Source organism: Adiantum capillus-veneris, chromosome 15 (genome assembly GCF_014529385.1).
Source record: "Adiantum capillus-veneris isolate H3 chromosome 15, ASM1452938v2, whole genome shotgun sequence".
In the NCBI taxonomy this organism is placed as follows: domain Eukaryota; kingdom Viridiplantae; phylum Streptophyta; class Polypodiopsida; order Polypodiales; family Pteridaceae; genus Adiantum; species Adiantum capillus-veneris.
The window spans coordinates 76,550,840-76,572,347 of record NC_140945.1 but is presented as its reverse complement, the minus strand read 5'-3'; the positions used below and the strand labels follow the sequence as shown (position 1 = coordinate 76,572,347).

General features: G+C 44.4%; 1 protein-coding gene across 7 annotated transcripts in view; it reads left to right on the top strand.

Annotated features, from left to right (window-relative positions):
* The window catches only part of LOC147440921 (SMAD/FHA domain-containing protein), a 57,656-nt gene extending 37,688 nt beyond the window's left edge, over positions 1-19,968 (top strand). For all 7 annotated transcript variants that reach the window (XM_086482722.1, XM_086482717.1, XM_086482718.1 and 4 more), the window contains one exon: positions 18,691-19,968. In XM_086482722.1, the coding sequence (XP_086338848.1) occupies positions 18,691-19,480 (790 nt within the window). In that variant the 3' untranslated portion in view covers positions 19,481-19,968. The remainder of the gene's footprint in view (positions 1-18,690) is intronic.
* Positions 19,969-21,508: the final 1,540 nt, after the last annotated feature.

Below are 21,508 nucleotides of genomic sequence, written 5' to 3'. Positions count from 1 at the left end.
TAGGATTTTTCGAGAGTACAGGCTATTAGTTGGCACTTTCTTTGACGACATCATTGTTTTCTCCAAGAATGAGGCAGAACACAGAGATCATCTGCTTCAGGTCTTTCAGGCATTACGAGATCACAAGTTAGTGATTAATGTAAAGAAAAGTGAATTTTTCCTACCAGAGATACACTTTTTGGGACACATTGTGTCAGTCGCAGGAGTGCAAATGGGTCCGGCTAAGATAGAGACTATCTGTAATTGGCCCGACTTGAAGAATGTCCATGAAGTTCAAAGCTTCTTGGGACTGTGTTCGTACTACATGCGGTTCATACGAAAGTTTGCAGAGGTTGCTTTCCCTTTGCATATCTTGACACAGAAAGGAGTACCTTTTTCGTGGGGACCCCCAGAGGTGACTGCCTTTCAGACGTTGAAAGAGAAATTGACTACGGGACCTATTTTGACTTTGCCGGACTTGCAGAAGTCATTTGAAGTATTTTGTGATGCTTGTGGTCGTAGTCTGGGTGCGGTCTTGATGCAAGAAGGCCATGTCATAGCTTACGAGAGCCGTTTGTTCTCTAGGCCGGAGATGACAACACAGATCTATGGGAAAGAGCTTTTGGCGGTTATCCACGCTCTTACTCAATGGCGGCATTACCTACTCGGAGCGGATTTTACTGTCTTTACAGACCATCAGAGTTTGCGCTACTTCTTGTCACAGAAGCAGCTTTCGGAAAAGCAGATGCGGTGGGTGAACATCTTGTCACAGTTCCACTTCCAGATTGTCCATGTGCAGGGACAGAAGAATGTGGTGGCAGATGCTTTGTCTGGAAAACCATTGGTTCTGGCTATTTCCGCGATAGATCATAGGAGCTTCGAGGATATGGTCGATCAATATGCCACAGATACAGATTTTGCAGATATTTTCACACGGATACGAGATGGGGAGATAGTAGCGGGATACTCTCTTCGGGAAGGCTACTTGATGAAAAAGACTATGTTGTGCGTTACACAACCGTTGAGGGAAAAGGTTATGACTGATTGCCACTGTCCACCTTTTACGGGTCACCGCGGTATTGCTACCACCATGAAAGGGGTAGAGAGATATTTCTTTTGGCGGAAACTCATGAGGTTGTGGAAGAGTTTGTGCGCAGTTGCTTGGTATGCCAGAAGGTCAAGTTTGACAGGCATAAGGCACAGGGATTGTTACAGCCTTTACCCATACCCACCCGCCCCTGGGAAAATATTGAAATGGATTTCATTTTTTTGATCTCCCGAGAATACAGAATGATCACGATGATTTTCCGATTACATGGCACGCCTGAGACGATTGTCTCCGACAGAGACCCCAGATTTATGAGTTTGTTTTGGAAGGCAATTTGGGAGAACATTGGCACGTGGTTGCAGTTCTCGTCATCGTTCCACTTGCAGACCGACGGGCAATCTGAGATTGCCAATTCAGTGATTTTAGATTTATTGAAGTCTTGTATCTCGCATCAGAAGACTCAATGGGAAAAGAACTTACCTTTGGTGGAATTTGCCTACAATAACACGATACACTCTTCGACGGGGAAGATGCCATGTGAGATTGTTGAAACTGCTGCGAAGGTTCCATCCTTCCTGAGCACGAAAGATTAGAAATTTGAAGCGGATGAATATTCGCGAGATTTGGATACGGCTTTTGCCAAGGTTCGCGAGACTTTGCAGGAGTCTCAAGAAAGACAGAAAAAGGCAGCGGATCGCCATCGTCGCGACTGGAAACTGAAGGAGGATGATTGGGTGCTCTTACTTTTGAGAAGGCACGCCTAAGAAAGAAAAAGGGAAAGGAGAGGCTTTTTCCAAAGCTTAGTATGTGATACTACGGACCTTTCCAGATTACTGACAAGATAAATGATGTCTCCTTCCGATTGGAATTGCCAGATACTTGGAGGATTCATAATGCATTGCATGTGAGTCTCTTGAACCCTGTTAAGGGTGATGTGCCTGATGATGGGGAGCCTGATGAGCAACCCGAAGTGGAAGAAAACGAGGAGATCCTTGTTCCTGAACAGATTTTGGCACATAACGATACGAAGAAAGGTAAAGTCCGAAGGCGGTTCTTGCTTTAGTTCAAGAACTTTCCTGCATTTGATGCGAAGTGGATGGAGGAGGAGGACCTAGCAGATACTCCTTGGATTGTGAAACTTTACCTCGATGTTTTGGTTTAGCATAGTCTACTCCAAACGGAACCCAGAAACTCAGCTTGGCCGAAGATCTGGTGCAGTGGGATGCACAAGAGGGGAGTCACTCCACTCCTTTGTCAACAGATGCCTCGATTTTGATACTAAAGTCACTGATGTCTCTTTGAGCTTCAGGGATACTGAGAGCTGACAGTATTCTGCTGGATGACTTTATGAAATGGAATTCCTGATGATGATACTGATTTGTTCTTGACTTCTTGTGAGTGCAGGAACTGATAGCTGAAATGACTGCAGCATTTTGGTCTGATTGATCTCGAATAGACATGGTTGCAATAGGGGTTAGTCAATCGGACATTGATGAGGTCCCGATTGGACCTAGATGTGATTGCTAGCTACATTGCGGATAAATCATGGTCTAAGATCCGAATGAATGTTGAATGTCATGTGATGTCCTGTGATGTCTGGTGATGTTCTGTGATGTCGTGTGATGTGACTGTCGATTTTGTACATGTGCTAGATGTGTGTTCCTAGTACGTAGGTACTAACAGTCAGTGTCTGCTAAGACAGTTTATGGCTTTTGTCGGTTTTGCAGGCATAATCGCGGTCGATTAGAATGCTTTCAAGAGGGGGGTATGTCACAAAGTGATGACGTGGCGGACAGCAGAAACCCTAAAATTCCTGCAAACCCTAATTTCTGCCAGAAACCCTAATTTCCGGAAATCGCGGAGGCGGATTATTTTTTTTTAAAAAAATAAATTTTTTTTTTGGGAAAATGATGAGCGACGCGAATTTTGCTTTTGCTTTTTTTTTTATAAAAAAAAAGAGAAAAGACTCTCTAAGAGAGAGAGAGAACTGATGCTTTTGATTTTAAAAGCTTTTGGGGCTCTGATTTTGGGCATCCCTTGTAACCTTTAAATTAGTGGTGAGGGCCTCACTTCTCAGAGCATCTGGACGCAGAGTCTGAGAGTGAAACCCTAACCGCTCTCTTGTACTTTGATGATTGATTAATATAAAAAGAAATACCGAAAGGGGCGCCAGTCTTTGGGGCCAATATCTCTAGGCGCAGTGCAAATCTATTGTGATTTGTGAATTGTTTTGCAGTGGTTATTTGGTGCTGTCGCGGTTGATTCTTGACTTGGAGTGTCCAAGGCTGTTACAGTGCTTGCTTGCTAAACCTATCCGCAATGGTCCAGATCGCGTCATTTCCAGTCTGAGTTCTAGAGAGGTCCATGGCAATACTTTCCCAAGGTTCATTAGGCACAGGCAAAGGTTGTAGCAACCCAGGCGTCTTATGCCGATCATACTTCACTTTTTGGCAAACCAAGCATTCCCTGACATACTTATCAATGTCTGCTTTAAGGCTAGGCCAAAAGAAATATCTTTCCATTGCTAAGGTCGTAGGGAGAATACCCCGATGACCCGCATAAGGCGAAGCGTGTGCTTCATCCCTGATCTTCTTTCTTAATGGTTCCGCCACACATATGGCCTGACGGTGGTAGAGATAACCGTCCCGAATAGAATAGGGAAACTCATTCTCTCCACGATGTAGCTTTCCCCAAATGGTGGAGAAATCTGGATCATTCGGATACAAATCTGGTAGTGCTTCTAATTCTTGGTGATACACCGAAGTGATAGCGTTCACCCTTGGCCGCCTAGACAATGCGTCTGCGACCACATTCTTACTCCCAGCCGTGTGAAGGATCTGGAAGTGAAACATAGACAAAAAGTTTGCCCATCTCATCTGCTTCTCAGATAGTTTCCTTTGCGTAAGAAAATACCGCAAACTCTGGTGATCAGTCTTGATCACAAAATCCGCTCCTAGAAGATAGTGCTTCTAGTTGGATAAGGCGTGAATCACAGCCGTGAGTTCCTTTTCGTAGATTGATGCATGCAGCTCTGCATCCTTAAGCCGTCTGCTTTCGTAGGCCACTGCATGGCCTTCTTGGTTTAACACGGCTCCGATGCAATCGCCTGAAGCATCGCAGTGAACCTCAAATGGTTTCCTTAAGTCAGGCACTATCAGAATAGGTCCATGGCTTAGCAAGTACTTGAGCCGATCAAAAGCTCCTTGTTGTCTCGATCCCCATTTGAAAGGAATCTTCTTCTTTGTCAAATCATGAAGTGGTCCTGCTACATGAGTAAATCCTCGGACAAACCTTCGATAATACGAACATAATACGTACATCATGTACCGTAGTGGGAATAGGCCAATCTTCTACCACTCGGATCTTGGCAGGATCCATACTCACTTGATTGTGAGAGACTATGTGGCCGAGATAGTGTATCTCTGAGAGAAAGAACTCGCTCTTCTTTGCATTCACATGCAACTCATGCTTTCGCAATTCTTGAAACACTAGATCCAAGTGCTTCCGATGTTCCTCTTCTGACTTAGAGAAGATGAGTATGTCGTCAAAGAATACTCCCGTAAAAGCTCGATACAGGCTGAAAATGTGGTCCATCATGCGATTGAACGTCGCAGGAGCATTGGTCAAACCGAAAGGCATTACCAAAAATTTGTATAGTCCAAAGGTTGTGCAGAAAGCAATCTTATGGACATCCTTAGGGGCGATCCGTATCTGATGATACCCACTCTTTAAGTCCATGCGACTAAAGACACTTGCACCGTGCAACTGATCAAGTATATCATCAATCCGAGGGATCGGAAAGCGATTCTTGACCGTAATCTTGTTTAAAGACCTATAGTCTATGCACATTCGAAACGTGCCATCTTTCTTCTGCACCAGTAGAACTGGAGAGCAGTAGGGTGAAGCACGTGGCCGTACTAACCCTTTCTCTAGAAGCTCGTTGACTTGCTTCAGAATTTCCTCTTGCTGGGCAAGACTCACCCGATAAGGGGGTTGGTTGGGAGGCGAGCTACCCTGTATGAGATCTATGCGGTGATCTTCCGGCCGTACCGGAGGGAGTTCATCAGGAAGTGTTTCCGTGAAACAATCTTTGTACTTTTCAATAAATTGAAGACGCTTCATTTCCAGACTAGAGAGAGAGTCCCTACTAGTTTTATCCTTCTCACGTGCAAAAACAAGTAAGCAGAAACACACTTCTTCATTTCTTTCTTAATGGAGATATGGCTTACAATTGGGAACCGCCAATCTCCTACATCAGCATGAATCTTTATTTTCTTACCCCCATGATCAAAAGTGAGGGTCTTTTCCACATAATTGGGAATAGGTGTCATGTGGAAGTGCCATGGCATACCCAAGATGATATCACATCCCTCGATGGGTGCCATAAAAAATGATTCGCGGTCCTTGTACTCGCCAATCCGAAGATTGAGTTGTCCTTGCACGGGAGTTGCATTGGCTGTCAACCCCTCGAATGCCGATCCGGATGTAACCGGTGTGCCAAGCTGAGCCGGTGTGAGGCACAAACGTTCCGCAGTATCTAGGGAGATGAAGTTATCCGTGGATCCTGGATCATAAAGAATCGGTACTCGTTGGTTGTTCAAAGACCCCCAACCCTTCAGAAGTTGACGCTTCCCTTTCTCCGTTTCTGTGTTTCCTTGAACATCTGGAATTGAGTTCGAGCTTGGTGGTGCGGGTTCCTTCCTTGCTTTCTCTTGCCTCGTAGAGGCTTGTTTTCTTCCTTGGCTCCCTTGGTCATCGTAGACCCCTCTTTGTCTTGCACGGTAAGTGCTATGCTCCATTTTTCTAGGTGTCCCAGTTGAGTGCAAATCCTCAGCAATGATTGCTGACTCCATCATCCTCTGAAGAGTGTCATGCGGATACACTTTCATACTCTTTCGAAGCTGCGGTTGGAGACCCGCTTCGAACTTTCGTTTCTTTTCCTCGTCGGCAATCTTCATGAAGGGAGTGACCTTCAGAAGAACCGACCAATACTTGTCCACATAGGTCGTTACTCTTTCATGTTCCTTCTGGGCAAGCCAGTCCCATTCCTTCCGTATGTCCTGCTCGAAGTCAGGTGGAAGAAATTGTTCATAAAATTCAGATTTGAAGCTCTCCCAAGTTCTGGCCTGAGAACCTTCCAGAATCTTGGCTAGCCACCAATTACTTGCCGTTTCCTTGAGGTGCATCCCCACATGGCGTAATTTGGATCTTTCTGTGAAGTGCCCATTGGTAAAGGCGACTTCAAACTGTCTGATGAAGGACAGTGCTTTGGAGATGTCTCTCCGTCCGTTGTAGGTTTCGAACTTGATGTCCTTGTCGCCCGATTTGAAGACTCTCATGCGATGTTGAGACTTGCGACCATGCTTCTTGAATCGAGGCTTATCTTTAGGTTGATGTAGGGTAGTAGTAGTAGCGGCTTCCTTCTTCTGATGAGATGATCGAGAAGTAGCAGTATAATCAGGAGAGTAGGATGGAGATGAGATAGAGATGTCCTTGCTCTCGTCTAACAAAGAGAGCGCTTTTTCCTGGCCTTTCCTTGGAGTAGGCTGTTCATTCCGATCCGAAGATCCTTTGTGCACCTCGGCACGTTCTTCTTCTCTTTCCTCCTGTGGTCTCACGCCAACAGTGCGGTCTGAATGCCCGGCTGCATCGGTTCCATTCGTTTTCTTCATTCCGCCCAAGAGCTTTTGGACATCTGGCAATAGTAAGATTTGTTGCAAATCCGTAAGCTGAGCTTGCACTTGTTGAAGCTCCTCTTCAACGCTTCTCCCTTGGCCCGACATGGTTCTTCCCGTTCTTCCCGGAATTGTCCTTCTTTGCAGAGAAAGAGAGGAGTCCGAGCTCTGATACCACTGTCACAAAACGGGAGCGTACACGAGCACTTAGAAATCTGAAAAATAAAATACTTTGCAAAGGTGAGAGAAGAGAGAAGATCGACACAGTATTGGGGATCAGAAGATGGGCTGGTCCCCCTCCCCCCGTCAAGAGTATTCTTTATTCAGGGAGAATTCTTATACGAGCACGAGAACCCGAGGAAACCCCTCCGTTCTGTAATCTTAGACCCGATGGTCGTGCTTTCCCGTAAAGGGCTTGGGCACAAGGCCGTTCCTTCCCATGAGGGACTTAGGCGCGAAGCTGTACTTTCCCGTAAGGGACTTAGGCGTGAAGCCGTACTTCCCGTGAAGGGCTTTCTCGTAAGACGGGAGATTCCTGCAAAACAAACCACACAAAGCAATAATTCTCAATGCGTATCAACACCTTATACCTGTCGCTCCTTGCTCGGAAAAGCGACCTCCGTACTCAGTCGTCACACGAACACTTGCAATTTCCGTCGCCAACACTTGCTCCAGAATCCCAGCGCTAGATTCCTCTACTTCTTCCGGCCTGTCCAAAGACCGAACGCTGGCTGCTACTTTATAGGGCCTGGCACCCGGCGGGAATAGAGCCGAAAAAGCAGAACCCTGGCGCCCCTAGAGAGAGAGAGAGAGAGAGAGAGAGAGAGAGAGAGAGAGAGAGAGAGAGAGAGAGAGTTGAAGCTGGCGCTTTTTAGAGAGAGGAGAGAGAGAGATTGCTGGTTCAGCCCCCTGCGTAGCTTTTTAGCACTGGTTTTAAAAGAGCCTTGCTTTATTTTATTATAAGAGGACTGGTCACTTAAAGGTGACCGGCCACTTTATAAAATAAAGTGTGAACCTGTTCAAACTTTAAAAACTCACTTAGTTAGTGAAAATAATGCTACACAAACACATTCCAGGCGTCCCCGGGTGCAGAACACGGCACAGATGCAATGCAGACACAGACTCCTCGCGGGAAAGCATCTTCCCTCCCGCGAATGTTCCTGCTTTTCGTAAAAAGCTTCATTGAACCCATCTTTATTCTTGTGCTTGCGTTCTTACGCGTATTTTCTTACTTAGTTCGGATTTCCTCCTTAGCCTACGGAATGCCCCCTTACTGATGCACCCGTCACCCATCATGTGACGCATCAGGGGCACTCGTAACCCGGCCCTTTCCACCGAACTTACGGAAACTCCTTCGCGATGTTTACCGTCACCCATCAAATGACACATAAGAGTTGTCCGTTCTTGATGGCAGTTCCTGTAGCTACAATCTTTCAACAGTTATTAGTGCACACAATAAAATATCCTAGAAAAAGAGATTAATCATTAAAAATAAGAGAATACTCTAATTAGCAACACATCCTTTGGCTACACACTGCATAAGTATAAGCATTTCCATCAGATTCCATCAGAGTCAGTTTGTGGATTTTTCAAGTGACTTTATCCCATTTTTTCCCTATTTTTGACATTTTTCACTTATTTATTAAGTGACTTTTGTTGGGTACTCAGTAGGGCAAATTGGGTAAGTTAATATATAAGCAAACCCAAGTTAGCACAAATTGGCAGATGAGCAAAGGCACAGTAGGCTTCCCCAAGCAACAGGTGTCCCTCCCTCTCTCAGCAATCTCCCCAAGCCATCTTGGTGAGCCCTCCCCTTCCCTCAGCCATCAACGTTTCCATCCTCTCCATAAGGATCCATCCCCTTGGCGTTTATCCAGAGTCAGCCATCGCCAGCCCAGCCCCATTGCCTGGCGTTTCCCCCCCCTTCAAGCCGCCCAAAGCCAGCGTTTTCTGGATCGCTAAAGCATCAGCAGCTGCAGCGTTTTGCCTCAGCTTTTCTAGCGTTTTGTCAACAATAGAGAACCTGCTGATCCAGCGTTTTCTCAGCCAAGGAAACAACCTAAAAACGCAGCCTAGACAGCAGATACATCAGCGTTTTTCCTCATCATTTCAGCCTCGACAAGAACAGTCAATTTCAGCCACAAATCAGCATGGAAAAGCAGTCAATTTCAGCCCCCAAAGTAGCACAGATTCTCAGCATTGCCAGTTGTGGACAGCAGATAAAGAAGCATCGAATTCAGCCCTAAAGTCTTCATCGTCTTCATCGACATAGTCCCCGTTGCATCAGTCCATTGCATACGCATTGTACACCTTTGTGCAATCAAAGGAGACCACTCTTGCCAACGAGAGTGGGGCCTTCGGAGGAGGGTTTTACAACCTCTCGGGTGTCGTATCTCTTCTCTCTCCTTCTCTCAGTCTCATTCACTTGCACGCACAATATCCACTCACTTTGTTTGTGATCATAGCACTCTCCATAAAGACGGAAGGCTCTCTCCTTCCCTAAGAACTAAAAGGAACCTTGAGCAGTAAAGATCACTAATCTTGAGAAAATACAACATTCATTCTGCTGCACCTTACATTGGTATCAGAGCTTTGGAAACGTTCTGCATTACTCAAGGAAAGAACCACAAGAATTTTTTTGCTTGTTGCGATCGCACGAACCCAAGTTTACTTGGGCCTGGCGATTCCTAATCGTGTTTTGTTGAAGAGTGACAGGAATCCCAAGAAAGAAGGGCTTGTCCAGCCTCCCCTTGTGTCTCTTTTCACTCATTGAGAGTGGACCGTTCACTTAGCGGCCGGCCAATCGACGTGAGGTGGGAAAAAGCAACCTTGGTGTGAGCGCAAGGCCGCCAAGGGGTGCGCCCGCAAAAAGGAGCAGAACTCGGGTGAAGAGAAGATTCTTCTCCAATGCGATTTGCAAGCGAAAGAACAACTCAAGAACCTCAAGATCCTCAAGAACCCAAGATTCTCACGAATCAAGGACCTCAAGAACCTCAAGACCCTCAAGAACCAAGTTCCTCGCGAGCTTAAGACCCCAAGATTATAGTGCATGGTCGTCACCCGAAGCGGAATGGATACTTCACATACAAGTGATGAGCATGAGAGAGGCGACGAAGACTCGTCCCCACCCGGAGATGATTTCTTCAACGCTCCCCCTTCGCCATCTACGCCACCAAGTGCACCAAACCCTATGGAGGTAGTGGTGACGCAGATGATGTCCATGATGGATAGACAAGAAGCAAATCGCCTTGCTCAGGAGCGTGAGCGCCTTGCTCTTGCCGCAAAACAAGAAGAAAATCGCCTTGCTCAAGAACGTGAGCGCCTTGCTCTTGCCGCAAAACAAGAAGAAAATCGACTTGCTTTCGAACGCGAGCGCGATGAACGAGAAGCTCAAAGGGAGTTTCGCCACCAAGAATTTATTTCCCACATGCTAGCCTCGAAGACCGAACCACCCAAAGATCGTGGGAGTTTCTCTAGTGGTACAAGCCATGATGCGGATTCCAACAACCCAGTCATCGAAAAGTTGACTTTCAGTAAGTATGACGGTAAGATGGATGCTACTGTTGTTCATTCTTGGTTGCATCAATTTAATGCTTATTTTGCGACAAGTAAGAAAACATGCAATAGCAAAGTTTTGACGGCAGCTATGTACCTTTCGGTGATGCCATAAATTGGTACCATGCATGGCAAGAGACACAGCTAGCCGCGCACCTAGAGGCAGCCGACGATTTCACACCCCTCTCTTTTAGTTGGGCTGATTTCCAAGACAAGCTCAAGGCGCGGTTTATGCCACCTCAGTACCTCGCACGATTGAAAGAGGATTGGCGTAATCTCAAGCAACATGGTATGCCAGTCATGTCTTTTTCTAACCGTGTTTTGCAGTTAGGCACTCAATTACGCAAGTCAGATGATGAGTGCAAAGAGGATTTTCTCTTTGGGTTAGACGAATACATCAAGTTTGATGTTGAAGTCTTTGACCCCGCGGATCTCAACAAGGCGGTAGCAATCGCTCTCGCCCAAGAGATGAAGCACAACAAGGGAAAGCCTAAGGAGAACAAGTCTTCTCAAGGGACATCTCAGAATTCTCAGAACACACAGAATGGTAAGAACGGTAAGAATGGTAATTCTTCTAGTGCTTCTTCCTCTAATTCCTCGGAAAAGAACTCTAACAATGAATCTAAGGGTAAAGCTAAAGCACCTGCAAAACCTAAGGTAACCCGTGATGAAAAAGCTTCACAAGGAATTATAGGAGGATACATCACGGCTGAAGAACAAGTGATTTATGCTAAAGAAGGTAGATGTTTTCAATGTCATGTCAAGGGTCACATTAAGAAGGCCTGTCCTAAGACAGTCCCACCTAAAGAACCAAAGGCAGCCACAACTACCACAAACTCTGTCACAACACAACTTGCATCTTCTCATGACTTTGACACACACATTGATAAATCTCTCATGAAGTGTTATGATCATGTAAAGGGACAGTGTTTTATCATATTGTTTGATCCAGGCAGTATGCATGATGTGATTAGTCTCCCTCTTGTTGAGAGAGCCCGCCTAGAGGTTAGTCAGAAATCTCCTCTCGAGGTTTCTCGCTTCGCTCCTGGTATGGACTCTCTCATCACGAAGGAGTGCCTTGACGTGATGTTTACCGTTCAACAAGCTTCTTTTCGTAGGCAATTTCTTGTGTCTCCTCTCTCAGGATGTGATATGATTTTAGGCATGAAATGGTTTCGTTAACTGAACCCTCTCGTTGATTGGGAGGCTCTCACTCTCATTTTGCATGCCAAAACAGATTCCCCCCTCATCATTCTTGTTGAGGAGCGCTTGCATTCTTTGCCTCTCATCTCGCATGTGCAGGTAAAGCGTGAATTACGACGAGGAGCACAAGCAACATTCATCTATGCTGCCCCAGTTTCCCAGAGCATTTAGGCTCCAGGTAAGTATTCAGAGTTGTTTACGAAATTTAAACATCTCTTTTTGCAGAATGATCTTCCACCTCGTTTCCCATCGGAGCGGCCGGAGGACCATCACATCGAGCTTATGGAGGGAGCGTAGCCTGTCAGTAAGGCTCCCTACCGTTTGAACAAGTCACAGGAAGAAGAGTTAGAGCGACAACTTACGGAGTTGGTGGCTAGAGGATTCATACGTCCTAGTGTAAGTCCTTTTGCTGCTCCTATTTTGTTCGTTCGCAAGAAGGATGGTTCGTCTCGTTTGTGTATTGATTACAGGGCATTAAACAAGATGACCGTCAAGAACAAGTTTCCGATGCCTCGCATTGAGTATATCTTGGATAGGCTCAATGGAGCAAAGGTTTTCAGCAAGGTCGATCTCAAAAGTGGATACCATCAGGTACGGGTATTCAAAGGCGACATTTTCAGGACCGCCTTTCGCACCGAGCGAGGGCAATGGGAGTATATTGTTATGCCTTTTGGATTGACAGGAGCCGTGGGTACGTTCAATCGTCTCATGGTAGGTCGTTTCGGTGATATGGTAGGTGTATGTGTGTTCATCTTTTTATATGATATTCTCATTTTTTCTGCATCGTGGGAGCAACATGAATTAGATGTTGAAAGGGTACTAACTCGTTTGGATGAGTGTCAATTGTACATTGCAGCTAAGAAGTCTGAATTTTTTCTTACTGAAGTCACTTATCTGGGTTATATCATTTCTGCAGAAGGCGTCAAGCTAGACCCCGCGAAGGTGGAACAGGTTCGTAATTGGGATTTGCCCAAAACTGCATATGATGTGCGTTCTTTTCTTTGTTTATGTCAAGCATATAGTTCGCACATAGAGAATTTTTCATGCATTGCTGCACCTATGCCTGATGTTTTGAAAGGGGTAAAGACTCGCCATCAGTGCGTAGACTTGCCCGAGGCAGCCATTGAGGCTTTCGCAGCTCTCAAGGTTGCGGTAACAGAAGCACCGTGTCTTATTCTTGCCTCTTGGGATGATCCCTTTGAGGTATGGACGGATGCGAGTAATGTCGCCATAGGCGCTGTGCTCCAGCAACATGGTCGTCCGGTAGCTTTCCTTAGCCGGAAGCTCAATAGTGCGGAAAAGAATTATTCAGTTTATGATAAAGAACTTTTGTCTGTCATTCACTCTCTTAAGCATTGGAAGCATTTTTTGTATGGTAGAGAGTTTACAGTGCGCACAGATCATCAAGCCCTCAAGTGGCTCTAGTCTATGCCTAGTGCACATTGGAGTGATCGCCAAGCGCTGTGGTCACAATTTTTTGAGCAATTTGGCGGTTTGATTGAGTATGTGCCTGGGAAAGCTAACCCTGTTGCAGATGCGTTGAGTCGCAAAGGACAGATTTTGGCTCTTGAGTCAAGAACCACATTTTCTATACAGGGTGAGTCTTTTGACAACATGAAGAATCAGTATACCGATTCGGATTGGTTGCAGGCTCATGCTTCCCAAGGGCCCAACAACTATCTCATTCGTGATGGATTGTTATTTTTTCGTCAGCGTCTATGTGTGTTGCCCTCTCTCAGGCCAACCATATTGCGTGATGCACATGATTCTCTCACGGGTGGGCACAGGGGAATGAACACCACATTGGAAAAGATTGAACGTTTTTTTTATTGGCCTAGAATGTGGAAAGACGTGTTTCGTTATGTCACACAGTGTACCATATGTCAAAAAGTAAAAGCTCCTCGGGGTAAGCAACAAGGCCTCTTGCTTCCGCTGCCTATTCCCGAGGGACCTTTTCAGGATATCTCTATGGATTTTGTGACTAACTTACCACCAAGTCTGCATTCAAGGAACACTCAATGTTTAACTATTGTTGATCGTTTCAGCAAATTTTGCATGTTGATTCCTTGTAAGGCCACAGTTACTACACACGATGTTGCACGATTGTTCATAAAGCATTGGTACCCCCTTTATGGTTTGCCAAAGTCCATTGTTTTAGATAGGGATGTTAAGTTTACGTCCAACTTTGGGCGTGCACTCTTTGAAAATTTTGGCTCAAAGTTGAATTTTTCATCCCCTTTTCATCCATAGTCAGATGGTCAAACGGAAATTTATAATCAGTTGGCTTTTGATGTGTTGAAGTCTTATGTTCATGATCAGCTCAATGGGAGCTCTATCTCCCATTGGTTCAGGCTATTCTCAATGATTTCTTCTCTTCTGCTATTGGTCGAACTCCGTATGAGGCAGCTTTTGGCCGCCGATTCCAGTCACACTGTTGACTCGATCGGTCAGTCAAATGCCTGATGCCAATGCTGAGAGTCAGTCATTGGATGAGATTTCTGAGAGTGTGAAGCTTAGGCTAAGCAAGGCTCAGGAATCTTATTCTCGACAGGCTAACAAGCATCGTCAGGAGGTCTCGATCAAGGAAGGAGATTGGGTGTATCTACGAATCATGAAACAGCGTCTTAAGCAAGTTGGAAAGAAATGTCCTAAGTTATCTTTTCGTAAGTATGGTCCATTTCCAGTCATCAAAAAGATTAATAAGGTTTCAATGAAATTTAAGTTGCCTAACTCATGGTCAATGCACAACGTTTTCCATGTTTCTAGGTTGAAAGTGTTTCAAGGAACACCTCCAAAGAACGTTTCGGAAGAAGAAGAACCGGAGATCATCGATGAAGTAGAAGTCATGGAGCCGGAGCAAGTTTTGTTGCATCGGTTTCGCCATGGTTCGAAGAAACAAGTATGACAGTATTTTTTGAAGTTCAAAGATCAAGGAACCCATGAAGCGGTGTGGATAGACGAAGAGTTCTTCAAGGATTATCCAGAGTTGTTGGCAGACTACAAGGAAGCCATGCAGCTCGGTACCTATACCTCACTTTAAAAAGGAGGGCATGTCACGTGACACATCCCAACTTTATGTGTCCGTGGACAAGCTACACAATAGTAGGGTTTCCGTCAAGTCTAGTCAAGTTAGATTAGAAGTGAACTGGCACTTTTGTGAGTTTATTCGTAGACCGTGCATGCCCAGTCACTCAGTATAGATGCATATCCTCTGGTTGCACACTGCATAAGTATAAGCATTTCCATGAGATTCCATCAGAGTCAGTTTGGGGATTTTTCAAGTGACTTTATCCCATTTTTTTCCTATTTTTGACATTTTTCACTTATTTATTAAGTGACTTTTATTGGGTACTCAGTAGGGCAAATTGGGTAAGTTACTATATAAGTAAACCCAAGCTAGCACAAATTGGCAGATGAGCAAAGGCACAGCAGGCTTCCCCAAGCAACAGGTGTCCCTCCCTCTCTCAGCAAGACTCTCCCCAAGCCATCTTGGTGAGCCCTCTCCTTCCAACCTTGAGCACAATTCGGAGCACTCATCTTGAACAAAGTTCAACATTCACTTCCGCTGCACCTTACATGTCACGTGACACATCCTAACCCTATGTGTCCGTGGACAGGCTACACCATAGCAGGGTTCCCGTCAGTCAAGTCAGTTTAGATTAGCAGTGATCTGGCACTTTTGTGAGTCTATTCGTAGACCGTGCATGCCCAATCACTTAGCATAGATGCATATCCTCCGGTTGCACACAGCATGATCATCGAAATTCCCATCAGAATCCATTAGCATCAGTTAAGGGAATTTTCAGTGCATTTAGCCTATTTTCCTATTTATTGGCATTTTCACTTATTATTTTTAAGTGACTTTCCAACAAAAGTAGGTAGGGCAATTTTGCTAAGTTAATATATAAGCAAACCCAAGTTAGCACTTTCTAGCAGAAGAGGCAGCAGGAGCTTCCCGCTCAACAGGCAACTTCTCAGCAGTAGCCCCCCTCAGCATCAGATCCATCGCCACCATCTCCCCTCATCTGGCGTTTTTGCCTCTTGCAGTCATCGCCCACAACCTCCAATCTCTGCCGCTTATGTTCCTCGCAGATCAGCCCCAACTGCTAGCGTTTTTGATATCCACAGCCAGCGTTTTGGCAAGGAGAACAACAGCCCTAGCGTTAGTGAATCTCAGCCCATGGCAGCGTTTTTGGCAGCAGATATTCAGCCCATTAAGATGCAGATCTTGACCTAGAGCCTCAGCGTTTTTACATCAATTCTCAGCAGGTACATCAGCCATTAAAAACGCAGCCAAAGAGGTACAGTAACTCAGCGTTTTTCCCCTCAGCATGACCCCCGAGCAAGACATTCATTTTCAGCCATAAACAGCAGTACCACAGTCACATTCAGCCCTAAAACAGTCCAAGAAATTCAGCATAAGGAAGATCACAGATTTCAGCCTCAGTCGCCGTCGTCATCGGCATAGTCCAACTTGCATCTGTCCATTGCATTCGTATTGTACACCTTTGTGCAATCAAAGTAGACCACTCTCGCCGACGAGAGTGGGGCCTTCGGAGGAGGGTTTTACAACCTCTCGGGTGTCCTATCTCTTCTCTCTCCTTCTCTCAGTCTCATTCACTTGCACGCACAATATCCACTCACTTGTTCGTGATCATAGCACTCTACAAGACGGAAAGCTCTCTCTTTCCCTAAAGAACTAAAAGGAACCTTGAGCAATAAAGATCACTAATCTTGAGAAAATAAAACATTCATTCTGCACCTTACATTACACCCTTGGTACCATAAGAACAACGCTGTGGGCGATTATCGGGCGAAGAAAGCGACATTGACTACTGAGAAGGGCCGAAACATTGTACTTGATCTGAAACTTAAGGGCGAGTCTGTCCCTATTGTATCGGCTTCAGCCGTTTCGAAATTAATGAAATCCAGTTTGTTTGTTTACTCGATCTCTTTGAAAGAGCTAAATGATGAACATAGGACAAATATGTCTGAACTTGATAAAGAACGCCAAGATTTTCTCCACACTCATGCCGATTGCTTTTGTGAGGGCCTGCCAAGCGAGTTGCCACTAGCTCGTTCTGAGGATCATACCATTGATCTGATACCTGGAAGCACACCACCGAACCGGCCACCTTACCGTGTGAGCCAAGCCCAGAATGAAGAGATTATGAACCAAGTGAAAGACCTCTTAGAAAAGTGTCTTATCCAGCCAAGTACTTCATCTCACTGCTCTCTGGTGTTGTTGGTTTTGAAGAAAGACGGATCTTGGAGAATGTGCATTGATTATAGAGCTCTCAATAAAATCACCGTCAAGAACATATTTCTGATTTCTAGGATCGATGGTATTCTTGACCGACTAAAGGGATTCTCTTGTTTCAGTAGGATCGATTTGAAGAGCGGATATCATTAGATCTGAATCGCGCCGCGAGATGTCTACAAGATAGCTTTTCGGATGACCTTCGGTTTATTTGAATTTTTGGTAATGCCTTTTAGCCTTACCAATGCTCCAGCGACCTTTAACCGAATGATGGACAGGATTTTCAGAGAGTACAGATCTTTTGTTGGCACTTTCTTTGATGACATTATTGTCGTCTCCAAGGATGAGACAGAACATAGAGAACATCTGCTACAGAACTTTCAGGCATTGCGAGATCACAAGTTGGTGATTCAGTGTATAGATGAGATACTTGATAGACTACATGGGGCCAATATGTTTACAAAGATTGATCTTTCATCTTGGATATCACCAAATCCGAATTCAAGAGCTTGATATTCCCAAAACAGCCTTAAGAACTCGCCATGGCCAGTATGAGTTTATTGTAATGGATTTTGAAGTTTTGGACTAATTCACTAATCAACATCGAGGTTGTATTTTGCACTTGTATACAACTTCCCAAACTATTCCAGGCCATTTGTACTGTATGTGCAATCAAAACCATCGTAATGGTACGTCATGACAGCCAAGAAAAGAATACTACCCTTTTTCACCTTATGTGGCTTCCGAAGTGGCATTATGTGGTCGTAATGTGTATATTACCCTTTATTTGTTATTCAAGTGGTCACATACTCACCAATAAGTATGATTGAATATAAAATAGGAATCTATGATTTACCATGCTAGCCCATTTTTCATCTTTTTTGTACTGTATCTTTCTTACGTAGCAACCTTGGTCAGCACATTAGCACTTCGGTATATGTTGTGAGTGAAAGGAGCCCAAAAGCCATCTTTATAGTTTGCCACATGTTGATCATGGTTGAGAAAAAAAATCGTACTAGCATTTGGGCTACTAAATGAGAGCGAGTTGCCCAATAAGGTGACCTTCTTGACGAATGTAGTGGGAAATTGGGATTACTTGTGTTCTCTCTCTCTCTCTCTCTCTCTCTCTGGATAGATCTTTGAGGTCTTGGGATTGCCTTTATGACGTTAAAATGTCTCCTCTTCTTCTTCTTCTCTCTCATGATGGGAGGAATCTGTGTTTACAAGAAATTGATTTTCTATCATTATGTAAAATCTAGGAGATTTGTATTATAGTTTACGAAGTTGTGGTTCTGTTCTTGGAGGTGCTTCGTAAACTTCTTAGATTCACTTGGGATAGGGAACACAGATAGGGAACGGTTTCTATTCTAGCTTTTGCTTCAATACTACACAAGTTTTCTCATAATTTAAGGGCATGTCCATAGTACATACTGTATTGACTTTATTTTCCTCAATATTGTTGTGCGGTATGACCGCTGGCCCCTCAACATGGCAGCCTTTCAATAGGGTTACCTGGGGTTTGAATCCTTTCAACAACCCAACAGGTATTACTTTTCTCACATAAATGTGTGACTGAATTACCGCCTGGTCCGCACTGTTTGACCCTGCTATCCGACCTATCGATCAGAGAGCGCAGCAGAAGGGGAGAGCTGGACAGTGGAGAAGAGAGACAGGAGCAAGATAGAGTGGACACAAAGTAAAAAGCTGCTGTTTACTGAAAAGCAGCAGCGAGTACAAATGATGAGTGCCGGAGGGCTTAGGTTGCTTCTTCACTAGGATTTTCTTTTTTGTTATTCATGCAACAAGCTGTCAGGCCAGGTTTCCAGTGAGTGGCATTTCTGTTGGTTCTCTCTCTTTGCTTTTTCATTTGTTGGTTTAACTTCATGAGCCAGTGCATGCAAAATTATTTTACTGGCTACTTTTATATGGCAGAGGTGGCCACTTACATTTGACTATTGCAAATTGTACAGTGTTTATGTTATTGATTTGGGGTCAGTGCATGGAACATTTGTTGCTAACGAGCGCCTTAGTAAAGATAGTCCAGTGGAGCTTGAAGTTGGCCAATCGCTCAAGTTTGCAGCATCCACTCGGAGTTACGTTCTAAGGAAGGGAGTGGCTCAAACTCCACAGCTATCACAGCCCCCGGTAAACTTTGTGTTACCGCCGCCACCCGATCCTTCTGATGAAGAAGCAGTTGTCGCTTACAATACGCTTCTCAACAGATTGGGCATGTTTAGCCAGAACCAGGATGTTTTGAATTCAAGCAAGAAGTTTACTTCTAAGAGTCAGCCAACAGAAAGGCCTTCGAAGAGGGTTAAAAAAGCCCGTGTCACCTTCAGAGACCAGTATAATGGAGTCCTGGTGGAGGTCGTTGGTATATCCGATGGAGCCGATGTTAGCACAGAGCCTGGACCGCTTGGAGTTAAAGAAGGCTCCCTTGTAGGGCGATTCGATGATTTAGTAGAGGTAACTGTTATCCCAAAAGGTAAGGAGAGTATCACAAAGGCATCTCACAGCACTTCTGCTAGAGGTGTAACAGAAAAGCTGCAGCAGTTTATTGAGAAAGTAAAATCTCCTGCCAAAGGGAGTTTGTATGATGACTCAATTGCAGTAAGTAATCCGTGGGCCAAAGTCGGAGATAACGACGGTGTTTCTTTGAATGGCGAGAAGGGAGAAGCCAAGGATGTGACCTCAGAAGCTTCGAAGCTGACATCTAGTTCTATGGATGATGATCTTGATGATTTGTTCGGTGACGCCTAAGGTTGGGTGGTTTTCATTTTTGTATGGGAAAGCTGTGGTGCATATATTCTTCCTTTCATAAGCACTACTATCTAGAGTGTGGAGCTTGATCATTGCTACAAGGGAAGGGTCATATGGTGCTGTCACAGACCTTGCTTGGTGTTCTGGAGGGCAGTGTCTGTCACTCTTGTCTTGTCCGCTGTTCTCTAAAAATCCAGGCCTTGTGGATTCAGGAAGTTTTGTATCTGTCCAAAGATGTAAGATGTACCTTGCTCACAATGACTGCATCTTGTACCCATATAGCAGTGTGAACTTTGAGAGTCAACGTTCTCAGCGATCAGATTATCGAGAGATTATGAGATTTCCTAGATTATCTTGTAAATCTCAATCATTTTGGTCATTCGACCAGGGGTTTTGTTTGGTGTGAGCTCTTTTTGTGGAGGCATTCAGGCCTGTCAGTTTTTAGTCTGTATCACAACATACTAATCCCACTTGATTCTGTATGCAGATGGAAAGTGACTACTTTGTGTACACATAATGCATCCACATAGATTCTGAATGTTGTAGTTTGGAACAATTTAGCTCAAATCCTCTCTCTCTCTCTCTCAAGTTGGCGGTCTCTATTCACCCTCTGCCTGTGGATGGCCTGTATTTTTGGTTTTTCCAAAGCCTTCAAGGGATCACCTATGGGTTTTGCTAACAATTAATAGTACTTTGGAGATATTCTAGATGGAGATATAGCCACTATATCTTGATGGAAGTGTGAATCAAAGTTGTTCCCCATAGAGAGGAGAAGATACATACTGAAGGATTCCATGAGTTGCATTTGAATGCATGTTGCTGAAAGCTTTCTTAAAAAACCTTGTTTGAACCATTACGGTGTTGCATGAGAGTTGTGTCATCACTGACAAATGCTATCAGCAACCAAAGGATCAAATTTCTATCGGCCAAATTCTCTTTGCCTAAAATGAGGATCAAAAGTGCACCTACGTCTGATTCTGATTCATGCATGAATCCAAAGGAAAGTGTGCCTCGCTTGTAATGCTTGCCATGGTCTCCACGACAGGAACGATGAGTTTAGCTACCATTAACGAAATGAAAAAGAAAGCATTCCAATTGTAAGGCTCTCGACTCTCAAACATAATTGCAGATCTATCATGCTCTTGTTGAGGCACAAATGCATGATTGATTTCGAGTAATTATACAAGCTAATTGTGTTGGGTGAGGTTTATTTACAAGAAAGTCTAGATTTTTTGCGCACTTAAGCACCAAGAAAGGTGTAGATTTTCGGATATAGAAGTGACTCACTTTGCAGGTATAATGTAGGCTGGTCACTGCCTCGAGGCTTGTTTGATAAGCCTTCTCATTGTATATAGCCTATACATTGACACCATGCATTTAGAAGATTTTTAATTAGCTATGTGTCGGCTCATTCCATGTCCTTACGAATGGCTTTCTAGTTGCAAAGGCATATTATGATGACGTTATTGGCCTTGCATGTTGTAATGTTCAAAATTATGTACCTGACCCAACTGATCCGCTATCCCGAGAACTATGCCTTGTGACAGATAATACAATAATGCCACTAAATCATGCCGCTTGATAATTCAATAATGCTGGTTAGATGCAAAGCGAAGAGGAAATATCTCGCCTAGAATTCGGGCAAATTAGTACAAAAATGTGAAAATACAAAGCAAATTGCAAAGTCTTTTCTTTGAAATGGATAGATAGGATTGTTGTATAGTTGGAAAAATGTTTTTTCTCGAGCACGTGCCATGTGTTTGAGAGGTTTCCCATTTTTGTCCATGGCATTCCATCAAGTAGTGCATTGTTATTGGTTTGCTTCATGCGACTTTCATGTGTGTTTTTGCGAAGAGAACGAGCTATTATTGTGATAACGTGATACTAAAAATGATCTCTTTCATAGGCCAACCCTTTTACGAAGGGGAAGGTTCAAATCAAGGTACCCTAGGTACGACCACCATTTCACGGTCAACTTCACTTAAAAAGAAAAAGAATTTTGACACAAATGGACCCTCCCCCCCCCCC